General features: G+C 40.6%; 1 protein-coding gene across 1 annotated transcript in view; it reads left to right on the forward strand.

Annotated features, from left to right (window-relative positions):
* Positions 1–217: 217 nt before the first annotated feature.
* The window catches only part of rel (v-rel avian reticuloendotheliosis viral oncogene homolog), a 55,969-nt gene continuing 40,659 nt past the window's right edge, over positions 218–15,527 (forward strand). Inside the window, exons 1-4 of the mRNA XM_072265282.1 lie at positions 218–324; positions 12,567–12,608; positions 12,718–12,854; positions 15,144–15,292. Coding sequence (XP_072121383.1) covers positions 318–324; positions 12,567–12,608; positions 12,718–12,854; positions 15,144–15,292 — 335 coding nt within the window. The 5' untranslated portion in view covers positions 218–317. The remainder of the gene's footprint in view (positions 325–12,566; positions 12,609–12,717; positions 12,855–15,143; positions 15,293–15,527) is intronic.

Genomic DNA, 15,527 nt, shown 5'->3' on the forward strand with positions numbered 1-15,527 from the left:
GCGTCGTTTTATAACAAACAAAGCTGAAGTACATTCGGAAAGGTATGTGAAAAGCTTAATTGAAATTCAAACCACCTTCAGTAAAATTCATTCATTCGTGAACAATGAATTAGTTTGAGAGGTTCTCCTTCCTAATTGACACAGCGACGAGATTTACATTACGTCAGCGAGGAGGCGGAGGGGAATTTCCCTGGTGAATTTTATGAGTCTCACGGGGGCCTCTTACAGTTTGACAATCAGGACATTTACGAGTGAGGACACAAGTTACATATCGGAATAATTCTGTGAGATATAAAAGGATTGCGGGGCAAACAGCCATGGACGGTAAGACGTTAGTAATCAAGTAATGAAATATTTTTGTTTTAGTTGCTGAAGTTATTTCTGAACTTCGCTGAAGGCCAGTTATCTTATTGGCAGAATTGCGTCTCGCGATTCGGAGTACTTTAACACTTCACAGTCGAAATAGCGATTTGACAAGTTTTGTTGTTGGCCCAGAACTCGTCCCTTTTGGAATCAGTGTATATGGGACTATGAGTTCACATTTTATATCCACTCCAGATTAAACCAAGCAAAAAGAGCACTTCGCACTCCAACTGACTGCGATTTGCCCGGCTGTAAACAGTTAGGCTTCCGCCGCCGCGACCGTGTTGAAGAAGGGTAGTTCGTAGCCTCTAGGTAGTCCAAAGACTAGGGTTGCACGGAGTGCCGGACCCAGGGGTCGCGGGAAGCCGGGGAGAATTAGGTGCCAGGGTTCAGCCTCAAATGTCAGCCGTGCCTTTGAATATCGGAAACAGTAGTAGGAGGGAATCTGAAGGCGTGTTAAATTGATAAACAGCGGCTTTATTTAATATTTTACTCCCACTCCCTAAAGCTGCCGGCATTTCTCTGGCAGATCCCGAACTCCAAGCAGCCGAGCCGGCTGCATTGGCTGGATGAGGAAGTATTGAGTGAAAGTAAAAACGAGTTTGAAAGTGTATGTTAAGTTGCTACTGTTCATAAAACAAATGTCTGATGAAACTGCGGCTGAGACTTCTCGTGAAACTTTAGTGGGCGACAGCGAGAGCAAAACCGGCCAGAAATTTTCCTTGTATTCACGGTTAAACTTGAGCTAAAATGGAAAGTAGGCGGAACTTTCTCTGAAGGAGAACTGTTCAATAGGCAGCGAAATCTTTGCACAAGTATAATAGAGAGTCTCTGCAACGGGATACATTGGGACTAGCCCCAGGAAGTTAATATTAAGGATTAACTTTTGGTTGCCTTGGTCCTCAGTTGCCCCCCAATCTAATGTTTAAAGAAACAGACTTCTACCGATGCACGGGGCAGGGCGATGCTGGTGGATAAAGCAAGTACAATTCGTAGCGGAACAGTCCCATCAAACTGAAAAAGTGTTGTCCCCACAAGGTGGCGTGCGCTGTGTAGCAGGGTCGTGGCTCAATCCATTCTAAAAAGCGGCTGTTAGGCTGTCAATCAACCAATTGGCAAACTTTCTCTTTGACAGTAGATGTATAAAGGCTTACGGTGCAGTCTCCTGTGCCCTCTTTGAGTGACAACAGCGTGAAAATGGGGTTGTGAGGATGAAGTACTGATTTCGTCTTTATTTTTTTAAACTCCCACTCTATTGACTTGCGCACAAAGTGTGGATTGACGCTCCAGTGTAGTATGGAGGAAGTTTGACACTTTTGGAGATGTCAACTTTCAAATAAGATGGGCTCTAGTACGTCAGCAGATGTATAAAATCAATCTTGTGATGCATTTTAGAAAAGGAGGGGATCTTCCCATTGTCCATAAATCATCATCAGAAAGACATTACCTAACTTATCATGTGACTGTTGGTTGTGTTGGGAAGAGTGCAGAAGAGATTCATTAGGGAGTAGCTTGATTTGGAGCTCTTTAATTACAGGAAGAAATGGGATAGGCTCAGATTATTTTCTGTGAAGTGAAGGAAACCTAGGGCTACTTGACAGAAGAATGTAAAATTATGAGAGGCAGAGACAGGGTGGTTAGTCAAAACCTTTTTCAGATGGTGGGAATGTGTAAAAAAAGATAGCATAGGTTTAAAATGAATGGAATGAGTTTTTAGTGGGGTTCTGAAAGATAAGACCATAAGGCCTAGGAGCAGAATTATGTCATTCAGCCCATTGGGTCTGCTCTGTCATTCCATCACGGCTGATTTATTAGAGATTTCTGGAGTGAAAAGGTTTATATCTGATATCTCCGCTTCTGTACTCAAAGTAATCACATGAATGGGGGACGGTCTCATTAAGATCTAGTTATTTGTATAGCACAACATGGTTGGCACAACATTGTGGGCCGAAGGGCCTGTAATGTGCTGTAGATTTCTATGTTCTATCCCTCTCAACCTCAATATCTTACCTTCTCCCTGTAAACTTTGATGTCTTGATTAATCAAGAACCTTTCAATCTCTGCCTTGAGTACACCTAGTGACATGGCCTGCACATCCATCTGTGGTAAAGAATTCCACAGATTCACCCCCATCTGGCTAAGGATATGTTTCCTCATCTCTGTTCAAAATGGACATTCACAATTTTGAAACTGTGCACTCTAGCCCTAGACTCCTGCACTATAGGAAACATTTTCTTCACATCCATTCTATCCAGACCTTTCGATATTCGATAGGTTTCAATGAGATTCCCCTTTTTCTCCACTGCACCACCCATTCTACTAAACTCCAGAAAGCACAGGCCCAGAGCCATCAAACACTCCTCACACATTAACCCTTTCATTCCTGGACTCATTCTCGTGACCCTCCTCTGGTCTCTTTCCAATGCCAGCACATCCTTTCTTAGATAAGGGGCCTAAAACTGCTCACAATACTCCAAGTATGGCCTGACCAGTGCTTTATAAACCCTCAGCATTACATCCTTGCTTTTGTATTCTAGTCCTCTTGAAATGAATGCAAACATTGCATTTGCCTTTCTTACCACCAATTCAACCTGCAAGTTAGCCTTTAGGGAATCCTGCATGAGGACTCCCAAGTTGCTCTGCACCTCGGATTTTTGAATTTTATCGCTATTTACAAAATAGTCCACGTCTTTATTCCTTCTGCAAACATTCATGACCACGCACTTCCCAATATTATATTCCATCTTCCACTTTTTTGCACACTTCTCCAATCTAAGTCCTTCTGCAGAGGCCCCACTTTCTCAACACTACCTGCCCTCCTATTCATTCTTGTATCATCTGCAAACTTGGCCACAAAACTATCAATTCCTTCATGCAAATCATTGACGTACAATGTGAAAAGAAGTGGTCCCAACATTGACCCCTGAAGCACACCACCAGTCACAGGCAGCCAATCAGATAAGGGCCCCCTTACTCCCACTCTTTACCTCCTGACAGTTTGCCAATCTTCTATCCATTCTAGCTCCTTTGTCATAATACCATGGGCTCTTATTTTGTTAAGCAGCCTTACATGTGGCACTTTGTTAAAGGCCTTCTGACAACCAAAATAAACTACATCCACTGACTCTCCTTTGTCTATCCTGCCTGTAATCTCCTCAAAGAATTCCAACAGATTTGTCAGGCACGATTTCCCCTTTAGAAAAGCATGCTGAAGTTGGCCTATTTTATCATGTGCCTCCAAGTACTGCAAAGTCTCATCCTTAAAAATAGATTCCAACATCTTTTCAACCACTGAAGTCAAGCTAACTGGCCTATAATTTCCATTTTTCTGTTCACCTCACTACTTAAAGAATAGAGTGATATTTGCAATTTTTCAGTCCTCACGAACCATTCTACAATTTAGTAATTCTTGAAAGATCATAACTAATGCCTCCACAATCTCTTGAGCTACTTCTTTCAGAACCCTGGGGTGTAGTCCATCTAGTGCAGGTGACTTATCTGGCATCAGACTTTTCAGCTTCACAAATACCATCACCTTAGTAATAGCGACAACACTCACTTCTGCTCCCTGAATCCCACATATCTGACATTCTGCTAGTGTCTTCCACTGTGAAGACTGATGTAAAGTACTTATTAAGTTCCTCCGTCATTCTTTGTCCCCCATTTCTACCTCTCCAGTATATTTTCTAGCAGTCCGATATCCACTCTTATCTCTCTTTTATTCCTTGTATATCTGAAAACATCTTTGTATCCTCTTTTATATTATTGGCTTGCTTCCCAATCCTCTACCATCCCACTAATTTTTGCTTTATTATATGTCCACTCATTTGCTTTTATGTTGACTTTGACTTCCCTTGTCAGACACAGCAGCCTCATCCTCCTTTTAGAAAACTTCTTCATCTTTGGGATGTATCTTTCCTGCACCTTTCAATCACAGCCTCCTAAGAGTTCCTTTACCTTAAGCTTCCTAATCAAGTCTGGGTCCTTACACAGCACCCCATCCAGAATTGCCATTTCCCTAGTGGGCTCAACAACAAGCTGCTCTAAGTCATCTCATAGGCATTCTACAAATTTCCTCTCTCGGGATCCAGCACCATGGCATTTTCCCAATCTACCTGCATAATAAAATCCACCATGATTATCACAGCATTGCCCTTTTGGCGTTCCTTTTCTATCTCCCGTTGTAATTTGTAGCCCATACCCTAACTACTGTTCAGAGACCTGTATAACTCCCATTAGGGTTGTTTTACCATTGCAGTTTCTTCACTCTACCCATAAGGATTCTACATCTTCTGATCCTATGTCACATCTTTCTAAGAAGCTGATTTCATTCTTTTCCAACAGAGCCACCTCACTCCCTCTATCTACCTGCCTGTCCCTTTGATACAATGTGTATCTTTAAATCTTAAGCTCCCAACCATCATCTTCTTCCAGTCCTAACTCCAAGAAGCCCACAACATCATACCTGCCAATCTCTAACTGCACTACAAGATCATCTACCTTATTCTGTATACTATGTTTATTCAAATATAACACCTTCAGTCCTGTATTCACCACCCTTTGTGATTTTGGTCCCATTATACTATAATTCATCCCACTGACTGTAATTTTGTCTGACCTTCCTCACAATCTCAATATACACTGCATCTACTTGTATACCAACTGCCCGTTCCTTCGCCCTATCACTCCAGTTCCCTCCACCCTATCAAATTAGTTTAAACCCTCTCCACTACCAATACCCAACCCATCCACAAAGATATTGATCCTCCTCAGGTTCAGGTGCAACCTGTCCTTTTTCTACAAGTCATACCTTCCCCAGACGTGATCTTCATGATCCAGAGATCTGAAACCCTGTCTCCTGCACTAATTCTTCAGCTATGCCTTGATCTGCCAAATCATCCTATTTTTACCCTCACTGGCACATGGCACAGGCAGTAGTCCAGTGATTAATACCTTGGAGGCCCTGCTTTTCAGTTTTCTGTCTAACTTGCTACATTATCTCTTCAGAAGCTCCTCCCTTTTCCTACCTATGTTGTTATACCAATAGGTACCAGGACTTCCAGCTGTTCATCCTCCCCCTTTAGAATGCCGAGGACCCGATCCAAGACATTCCCTAACCCTGGCACCTGGGAGGCAATATACCATCTGGGTGTCTCTTTCACGTCAATAGAATCTGTTTTCAGCTGCTCTAACTATGGAATTGCCTATCACTACTGCACTGCTCTTCCCTTCTGAGCCTCAGAGCCAGACTCAAGTGCCAGAGGACTGGTCACCACAGCATCCCCCGGTAGATCATACCCCCAACAGTATCCAAAGTGCTTTACTTATTATTGAGGGGAACAGCCACAGGACTACTCTGCACTGACTGCCTTTTCACTTTTCCTTTCCTGACAGTCAGCCAGCAACCACCTCCTGCAACATGGGAGTGACTGCTTCCCTGTAGCTCCCATCTGTCACCTCCTCATTGCCCCGTATCAGCCGAAGGTCATTGAGCTGAAGCTCCAGTTCTTTAACATAATCTCTAAGGAGCTGCAGTTCGATGCATTTCATGCAGATGTAGTTATCAGGGTGACTGAAGGTCTCCCAGAGTTTCCACGTCTCACACCAAGAACATGCCACTACCTCTGATCCATTCTCAGCACACTAGCTATGTACTAACAGGAAAAAGGGTAAGGTTTTTAATATGGATGGCATGCTAGCACAGTGGTTAACACAATGCTTTATGGTACAGGTGACCAGGGTTCAATTCCCACTGCTGCCTGTAAGGAGTTTGTACCTTCTTCCTGTGACAGCATGGGTTTCCTCTGGGTGCTCAGTTTCCTGGTTTCCTCCCACAGTCAAAAGATGAACCAGTTGGTTGGCTAATTGACCATTGTAAATTGTCCTCTGATTAAGCTAGAATTAAATCAGGGGATTGCTGGGCAGCGTAGCACGAAGGGCAGAGAGGGCCTAATCATGCCGTAAATCAATAAGTTTCTTTAGCCAAAGGGTGATGAATTTGTGGAATTAGTTGCCACATGCAGCTGTGGAGGTCAGGTCGTTGGGTATATTTAAGGCAGAGATTGATGGGCTCTTGATTGGACATGGCACCAAAGGTTACAGGGAGAAGGCCGGGAACTGGGGTTGAGGAGGAGATAGAAAAAAAAGGCTCAGCCATGATTGAATGGTGGAGCAGACTCGATGGGCCAGATGGCCTAATTCTGATTCTATGTCTTATGGTCTAAAATAAGTAAATAAACAAACAGACAGACATGGAGTGGTTGATATCTGGGATGCACTGGCAGAGATGGTGGTGGAAACAGATACAATTACTATGCTTAAAAGCATGTTACATAGTTACTTAAATAGGCAAATCATAGATGAATATAGTCCTATTGCATGCAAATAGGGTAAGTGTAGATGCTATGGACATGAGGTACAAAAGGTCTCTTCCCTGTTTTGTACAACTTTTTTATGCTATTTGCAGATTCTTCCATAAATTGGGCAGAAGATGATTGATGGGGTGGACAGGTAGTCATGAGTTGGAGATTTTCATCCATTGCAGCAGATATTCTATTTTTTTTTAATCTACAAGTTGTCCTTGAGAAATTCCTTGAAATTTCTTTCTTGTTCTTGTAGAAATCTTTCTGTGACATATCCTTAGAGTGGAGAACTCGTTTCAGAAGTTTGGTGCCTCTACTACATACTTTTTAAAGTCTCTTAATTTCCCACAACAGCCTGAATGAGTGCAATCCCATTACTCTGGTACTGTTGAACAATTTAAAATGCAAATTTATGGCATAATTGGTCTTAACATATCCAGTAAGATATTAAAACAATTTTAATTTGTTTATGAAAAATATGCAGGGAAATCATAGTGAATGGCATACAAGGCTTAAAGCTCCACATCCTGTGCAGTAAAAGTGGACTTGCAGAGTTTATGTGCCAGCTATTGATATTTTTGTTTACATAACTTGTGCTCATTACATATTTGATTCTCAGAGTTGGCACCATACTGAGTCTGAAACTAACTGGTAATTTGCTTCTGTGTAAACCGTTGCTTTGCCTTGTAAAATCTAACATTTGACCCAGTTTCAAAACATTGTAATTCTGTTTCTTATCATATTCTGACTCTCTAGCTGGACAGTTAATACTGAAGGGCAAGGAATTATTTCCTCAACTGGTTCACACAAAATAACCTTTCTTTATCTTGGTTGAGCTAGTATTTTTCCCCCAAACACAAAATCTTTTATGACATATTGTCAGGCTTCAAGTAAAAACATTACTACCCCAGTTAGTATTCTGTGTGTGTGAAGTGGAGGCATGGGAGGAGCTATATTACTTACATTAGAATACTGTGCAAAAGTCTTAGACACATATACAGTATAAAGCTAAGGTGCCTAAGAAATTGCACAGTACTCTAGGTATTCCATATGCAAAGCCCAACACTTATTCTATTAGTACAAATAGAATTAATATGCATTTTATACAAAACAATTGCTTGTAACACATTGCACAAAGCTAAATTCCATATTATATGGAGAGAATATTTTAAATCAATATTTTAAAGGGAGAAAAGCCTTCAGAAAACTATAGACCACCGAATAATCAGTGCAATTTAGAAGAGCAAATTTGTAGAGAGAATAGAGGCTGGTGCAAGAAATATAAGGTTGTGATAATAGATGAATTTAACTTTCCACATATTAAGACCATAATTAGGCCATTCAGCCCATCGAGTCTGCTCTGCCATTCCATCATGACTAATCCCGGATCCCACTCAACCCTATACACCTGCCTTCTCACCATGTGCTTTGATGTCCTGGCTGATGAGGAAACAATCCACTTCCGCCTTAAATATTCCCACAGATTTGGCCTCCAGCTCAGTCTGTGGTAGAGCATTCCACAGATTCGCTACTCTCTGGCTGAAAAAAATTCCTCCCTACCTCTGTTCTAAAGGATCGTCCCTCAACTTAGAGGTTGTGCTCTCTAGTTCCAGATACCCCCACCATAGGAAACATCCTCTCCACATCCACCCTATCTAGTCCTTTCAACATTCAGTAGGTTTCAATGAGATCCCCCCCCCACCCCCACATTCTTCTAAACTCCAGTGAGTACAGGTGCAAAGCTGCCAAACACTCCTCATGTTCATCTGTTCATTACTGGAATCATCCTTGTGAACCTCCTCTGGACTCTCTCCAATGACAATACATCCTTTCTGAGATATGGGACCCAAAACTGTTGATGATACTCCAAGTGTGGCCTGACTAGTGTCTTATAAAGGCTGAGCATTATTTCTTTTCTTTTATATTCTATTTCCCTTGAAATAAATGCCAGCATTGCATTTGCCTTCTTTACCACAGACTCAAACTGTAAATTAACCTTCTGGGAGTCTTGCATGAGGACTCCTAAGTCCCTCTGACACCTCTGATGTTTGAACCTTCTCCCCATTTAGATAATAGTCTGCATTATTGTTCCTTTAACCAAAATGCATTTTCATACACCTCCCAAAACTGCATTCCATCTGCCACATTTTTGCCCATTCTTCCAATTTGTCTGAGTCCAGCTGCAATTGCATTGCTTCCTCAGCACTACCTACCCCTCCACCTATCTTCGTATCATCCATAAACTTTGCCACAAAGCTATCAATTCCATTATATAAGTCATTGACAAACAATATGAAAAGTAGCGGTCCCAATACTAGTCATCAACAGCCAACCAGAAAAGGCCCCTTTTATTTCCACTTGCGGGCTCCTGCCTGTCAGCCATTCCTCTATCCATGCCAGTATCTTTCCTGTAATGCCATAGGATTTTATCTTGTTAAACAGCCCCATGTGAGGCTCCTTATCAAACGCCTTCTGAAAAATTCCTGAAATATTGATTGGGACTTCCGTATTGTTAAATGGGCTGAATGGGAAAGAGTTTGTCAAATGTGTTCAGGAAAGTTTCCTTAATCAGTACATAGAAGTTCCAGCTGGAGGGAGTGTGAAACTGACCTCCTATTTGGGAATGAAACAGGGTAGCTGACAGAAGTTTGTGCAGAGGAACACTGCATCTAGTGATCATAATGTCATTAGTTTCAGTATAATTATGGTGAAGGATAGGTCTGGTCCTCGTGATAGAACATAGAACATAGAATAGTACAGCACAGTACAGGCCCTTTGCCCCACAATGTTGTGCCGATCCTCAAACCCTGCATCCAATATAAGCCCCCACCTTAAATTCCTCCATATACCTGTCTAGTAGTCTCTTAAACTTCACTAGTGTATCTGCCTCCACCACTGACTCAGGCAGAGTAAAAAAACCTACCTCTAATATCCCCCTTGAACTTCCCACCCCTTACCTTAAAGCCATGTCCTCTTGTATTGAGCAGTGGTGCCGTGGGGAAGAAGCTCTGGCTATCCACTCTATCTATTCCTCTTATTATCTTGTACACCTCCATCATGTCTCCTCTCATCCTCCTTCTCTCCAAAGAGTAAAGCCCAAGCTCCCTTAATCTCTGATCATAATGCATACTCTCTAAACCAGGCAGCATCCTAGTAAATCTCCTCTGTACCCTTTCCAATGCTTCCACATCCTTCCTATAGTGAGGTGACCAGAACTGGACACAGTACTCCAAGTGTGGCCTAACCAGAGTTTTATAGAGCTGCATCATTACATCGCGACTCTTAAACTCTATCCCTCAACTTATGAAAGTTAACACTCCATAAGCTTTCTTAACTACCCTATCTACCTGTGAGGCAACTTTCAGGGATCTGTGGATATGTACCCCCAGATCCCTCTGCTCCTCCACACTACCAAGTATCCTGCCATGTTGAGATTCTAAATTGGAGAAATATCAGAAAGGATCTGGCAAGTGTGGATTGAGACAAGTTTTTTCAGGCAAAGGTGTCCTTGATAAGAGGAAGGCCTTCAAGTGAAATTTTGAGAGTACAGATTTTGTAAATCCTTAGCAGGATAAAAGGCAAAGACATACAGGTTTAGGGAACCTAGGTTTTCAAGAGATATTGAGGCCCTGGTTAAGAAGAAGAAGAAGAAGAAGGAGGAGGTACATAGCAGGTATAGGCAGGAAGGAACATTTGAAGTACCTGAGTATAATAATTACAAGAGAACACTTAAGAAAGAATTCAAGAGCGCTAAAAGAAAGCATGAGATTACTCCAGCAGACAAGATGAAGGAGAATCCCAAGAGCTTCTACAGATTGCATGGGATAAAACTGGTTCTCTTGAAGATCAGAGTGGTCAACTACACATGCAGCCAAAAGAGATGGTGGTGACCTTAAATGTAATATTTTATATCTGTGTTAACTTGAAAGCCAGTCAACGAGCCCATAGAAGTGCAGCAAAATAATAGTGAGGTCATGGACTGTTTACAGATAACAGAGGAGGAGGTGTTTGCTGCCTTGAGGCAAATTAGGGTGGAGAAATCCCCAGGGCCTCAGAACCATGTGGGAGGCTAGTGCAAAACTTACAGGGGCTCTAGCTGAGATATTTAAAATATCCTTAGCAATGGGTGTGGTGCCAGAGGGTTGGAGGATAGCTGATGTTTCATTGTTCTAAAAATAAGATCAGAATATAGGCCAGTGAGCCTGAATTAGTTGTGGAAATGTTATTAGAAGGTATTCTAAGGGATTGGATATATACGTATCAAGACCTGGGACTGTTTAGAGATGGCCAATGTGACTTTGTAGGTGCTAGGTCATGTCTAACCAATCTTATAGAGTTTTTCAAGGAAGTTGTCAGGAAAGTTGATGAACATAAGGCAGTAAATGTTGTCTACATGGACTGTAGGAAGGCCTTTGACAAGTTCCCACATGAGAGGTTGGTCAAGAGGGTTCAGTCACTTGGCATTCAGGGTGGTGTAGTAAATTGGATTAGTCATTGGCTTCACGAGAGAAGCCATACAGCCATGTAGATGGTTGCCTCTCCCACTAGAGGCATATGACAAGATGTGTGCCACAGGTTGCCTCTCCCACTAGAGGCATATGACAAGATGTGTGCCACAGGGACACATTTGTTGTTTGTCATTTATATCAGTGATCTGGATGATAATGTAGTAAACTGGATTAACCAATTTGTGGATGATACCAAGATTAGGGCCTAGTAGACAGTGAGGTTGGCTATCAAAACTTGCAGCAGAATTTGGACCGTCTGGAAAAATGAGCTGAAAAGTGATAGATGGAATTTAGTGCAGACAGATGTGAGGTGTTACACTTTGGGAGGACCAGTCAGGGTAGGACTTGCCTGGTGAGTGGTAGGGCACTGAGGAGTGTGGTAGAACAAAGAGATCTGGGAATACAGATTCATAATTCCTCAAAAGTGATGTTGCAAGGAAATAAGGTTATAAAAATGTTTTTGGTCTTCATAAATCAAAGTATTGAGTACAGAAGTTGGGATGTTATGTTGAAATTACATAAGATGTTGTTGAGGCCTAATTTGGAGTACTGTTGCAATTCTGGTCACCTACCTACAGGAAGGACTGAAAGAGTGCAGAGAGAATTTACAAGGATGTTGCCAGGACGCGAGGACTTGAGTTATAGGGAAAGGTTGAATAGGTTTATACTGTATACTGTAGAGTGTAGGAGATTGAATGGAAATTTGATAGAGATTTACAAAATGATGAAGGGTATAGATAGGGTAAATGCAAGCACGCTATTTCCACTGAGGTCGCGTGATGCTAGAACGAGAGGTCATGGGTTAAGTGTGAAAGTTGAAAAGTTTAAGGGGAACATGTGAGGGAATTTTGCCACACCAAGGGTGGAACGAGCTGCCAGCGGAAGTGGTGGATTCAGGTTCTATTTCAATATTTAAGAGAAATTAATATATACATGGATAGGAGGGGAATGGAAGGCTATGGTCCAGGTGCAGGTCAATGGGAGTTGAGGGATTAATAGTTCGATATAGTCTAGGTGGGCTGACTCTAAATTATTTTGATTTTATTAGAAGTATATTAGCAGGAGCTGCATTACTTCTGTTTGAACTCGTGTGGGTGTAAATCAGGTAACCTTTAATTTTAAACTTGCGTGGTTTCCTGCTGACTTCATCAGAGGGCAATGCCAACTATTTGTTTAGAATTTCTTTATATTTAATCTTCATTAATTTGCTTTCATATAATTTACTCCTCTAACTTATTCTAATCTTGATTTGGGCAAGATTGCCATTTTTAAGTAGAGTGGTGTATTTCTGCTTTTTTGGTTGTAATAAGTCATGACTATTCTGTCTTTACAGTGAGAGGTCACTTGCCTGTGATGTCAAGACCTCCTCTTCAAGGTAAGAGATCTTTTTGGATTGCACAGAAAGCTGTGTTTCTAATTGTAATTCCCCATTCTGTCATATATGTGTTGGAATTCTATGTTGCTGAAATTATTGTTAATTTTAGGTGAACCTTATGTTGAAATTGTTGAGCAACCCAAGCAACGTGGTATGCGTTTCCGATACAAATGTGAAGGACGATCAGCGGGTAGTATTCCCGGGGAGCGCAGCATGGATAACAATAGAACATATCCTTCCATACAGGTGAAATATTGTAGAGTATTTATTCACATGCAGTTTTTTCTGAAAATGTCTCATTTACTGTAAAAATCCTTTCAAAGTCATTTTTAAACATGTGTAAGCTGGATTCCAAAACTAAGATGAGCCTATTAAAATCAGTTTCCCCACGGGAAACACAAACTAGGTAGTTTTACTCCATGGTATAGAATAACTCCCAAGCGATTTTCTTTCAAGCAAAGTAGAATTCTAGCTGATGGTTCTCCCAATTGTTTTCACTGAATTCAGGAACTGCCTGTGTGATCAATAGACATTTAATTCATTATTACACATCATAGAAATATTCTGGACCAAGGTACAATAAGACCGGGGGTTAGATTAATGCATATCATCCCATTGTGCAAAGACAAGAATTTATTTATATTTCTAAAAATGTTGAAAATACTCAGGAAATTGGTAGCATATTTAAAAAGGAATCAGAGTTACTGTTTCAGATCAAAGATCCTTCATCAGAACTGGGGTCATGAGTTTGTTTTGCACTCTACAGAAGCTGGGAGGAGGGATAGATATCTGAGCCAATGTAATCTTTATGATAAGAGAGATGTCTGCTTAATAATTTTACTGCAGAAAATTAGAAGGGGAAAACTAACAATAGGAGTTGGAAAACTGAATTGAAGGTCTGAGCTGCTGCTGAACCCTTGGGTCAAAATGAGGTTAATGGAAATACCTAGCAAATCAGGAAAAACTAAGTTAGTATTACAAACGGGTTACCTTGCAGCGGAATAATGGGGAAAGAAAATACCTTTAATCATCACTTATTTATAAATAACTGTCGACCTAATAAAACTTGAAGTGAAACTACTAAACTTCCCAGATTATACACATTCTTTACATAGCAATTTTCCTGTTTTGTGTGCAGTCCTGCTATTTGATTTTGTTGTGTTGTTTATGTTGAATCTTTCTCCTGAAAGTATACTTTGTAAAAATTTAATCCAGTGTGAATTAAAGTTATAGAAAACATAATGATTGCTATTATTGTATTTACCATTAACCTTAATTTTACTTGAACCATAATTACTTGGAAGCTCCAATGCTTATGTGCTATTTCACATAAGGGGAAACTACAGACAATCCACTGTATTTTTTTAAAAAAACAGAACTCGTCTTATTTATTTCAGTTATGTCGTTTGTACATTTATACATGCAGCTATCCATTAAAATTAGCTTTGAATTTCACCAAACTCTAAATCCAGTAGCCCCTATATTGAGTTTGGAAAAGCTTGAGAATGTGGTTGCTAGAAAACTGAAGCAAAAGGCTTTACGGTTTTTGGTGGATGACCAGTCATCAAAACTATCTCATTGACTTGACTCAAGGGCGATAAACTACTGGTAGCAAATCAGCGTTGCTTGTTGTGCTGCACATTAGTTAATAATTTGGCTGGCCCAATCCAATATGGCATGGACCTGCATGGCATCAAGGCTTTTGCAAAATATAATGTTCTCTTTCTATGGTGGGAGATGGGAAGGGTGAACCAGAACAAACACCATCAACAAAATCATTAACATTTTGAAGAATTCAAAACTCCACAGTCAATAATACAATGAAATTTTTAAAAATCACAAAAATTAGGACAGACTTGATAGCAATTTTTAAATTGAATAAAATAACATATATATTCATCTCTCTCATAACTATTCCTCCCCATTTGAATGAATGGGTTTGCTGCTTTGCTTAAATTCAGCAAGTAGCTCCCCAGATTAACTCCCAGGAATTGCAGAAGCTGTAACTGCACCACAGGATGCCATGTAGACTCCAGCTGGAAGCACTGGTGGACATCGGTCATCATGGTTACATCTCCTGCATCCTCTGAAGTATCTCTTCCATTTGGAGTTAAATGCATGGAGTTCAGTATACAAGTTCCAGCCCATTGACCTTACTTACCAATGCTGTCTGACCTGCTTCACTGACTGTTTTATTATATTGATTTTCCATATGTTTGAGAAATCATAAGAGAGAAATGGCATGATAACAGTCTAAATCAATTCCCTAGCAGGGGAAGGAACTTGATCAGAATCACTGGGTTTATGAGATCAACCGTATACAACATCAGTCCTGGTATATTACTGCTGAATGAAGTAGATTGTTTTTGTCTCGAGACTATGTGAACTTTTTAGTACTTTTAGAATTAAGAAACCTGGAACAGAGAAAATCTAAAAGAAAGCTTTAAACTTAATTCTTTTGCACACCTTTTCTAATGTTTACCTCTCTCTTATAGCTACCTAATACTGATTTGTTTTTTTTTCTTATTCACAAAGGTTGTGAATTATTTTGGAAGAGTGAGAGTTTTAGTAAGTTTAGTAACAAAGGTCGAACCCTTCAAGCCCCATCCTCATGACTTAGTTGGGAAAGACTGCAGAGATGGATTCTATGAAGCTGACTTTGGCCCTGATCGTAGAGTTCTGTGGTAGGTATCCAGGGTAAACTGATATTTTTCTTTCTTACGGGAGAAGTACATGAATGTTTTGGTTTTTGCTTTATTATTTTAAAAATAGAAATGTCAATAGTGGGAAAAACTTTTTGATGCATGTGGAACAGTGACTAAATAGAAAAACAAGAAATATGTCACAAATATAGAGTAAGATGGATGACGATCCAACCCGTATACACAAAATACTCTGCAGATGCTGGGCTTAAAGCAA

The sequence above is a fragment of the Mobula birostris genome, chromosome 8 (genome assembly GCF_030028105.1).
Source record: "Mobula birostris isolate sMobBir1 chromosome 8, sMobBir1.hap1, whole genome shotgun sequence".
In the NCBI taxonomy this organism is placed as follows: domain Eukaryota; kingdom Metazoa; phylum Chordata; class Chondrichthyes; order Myliobatiformes; family Myliobatidae; genus Mobula; species Mobula birostris.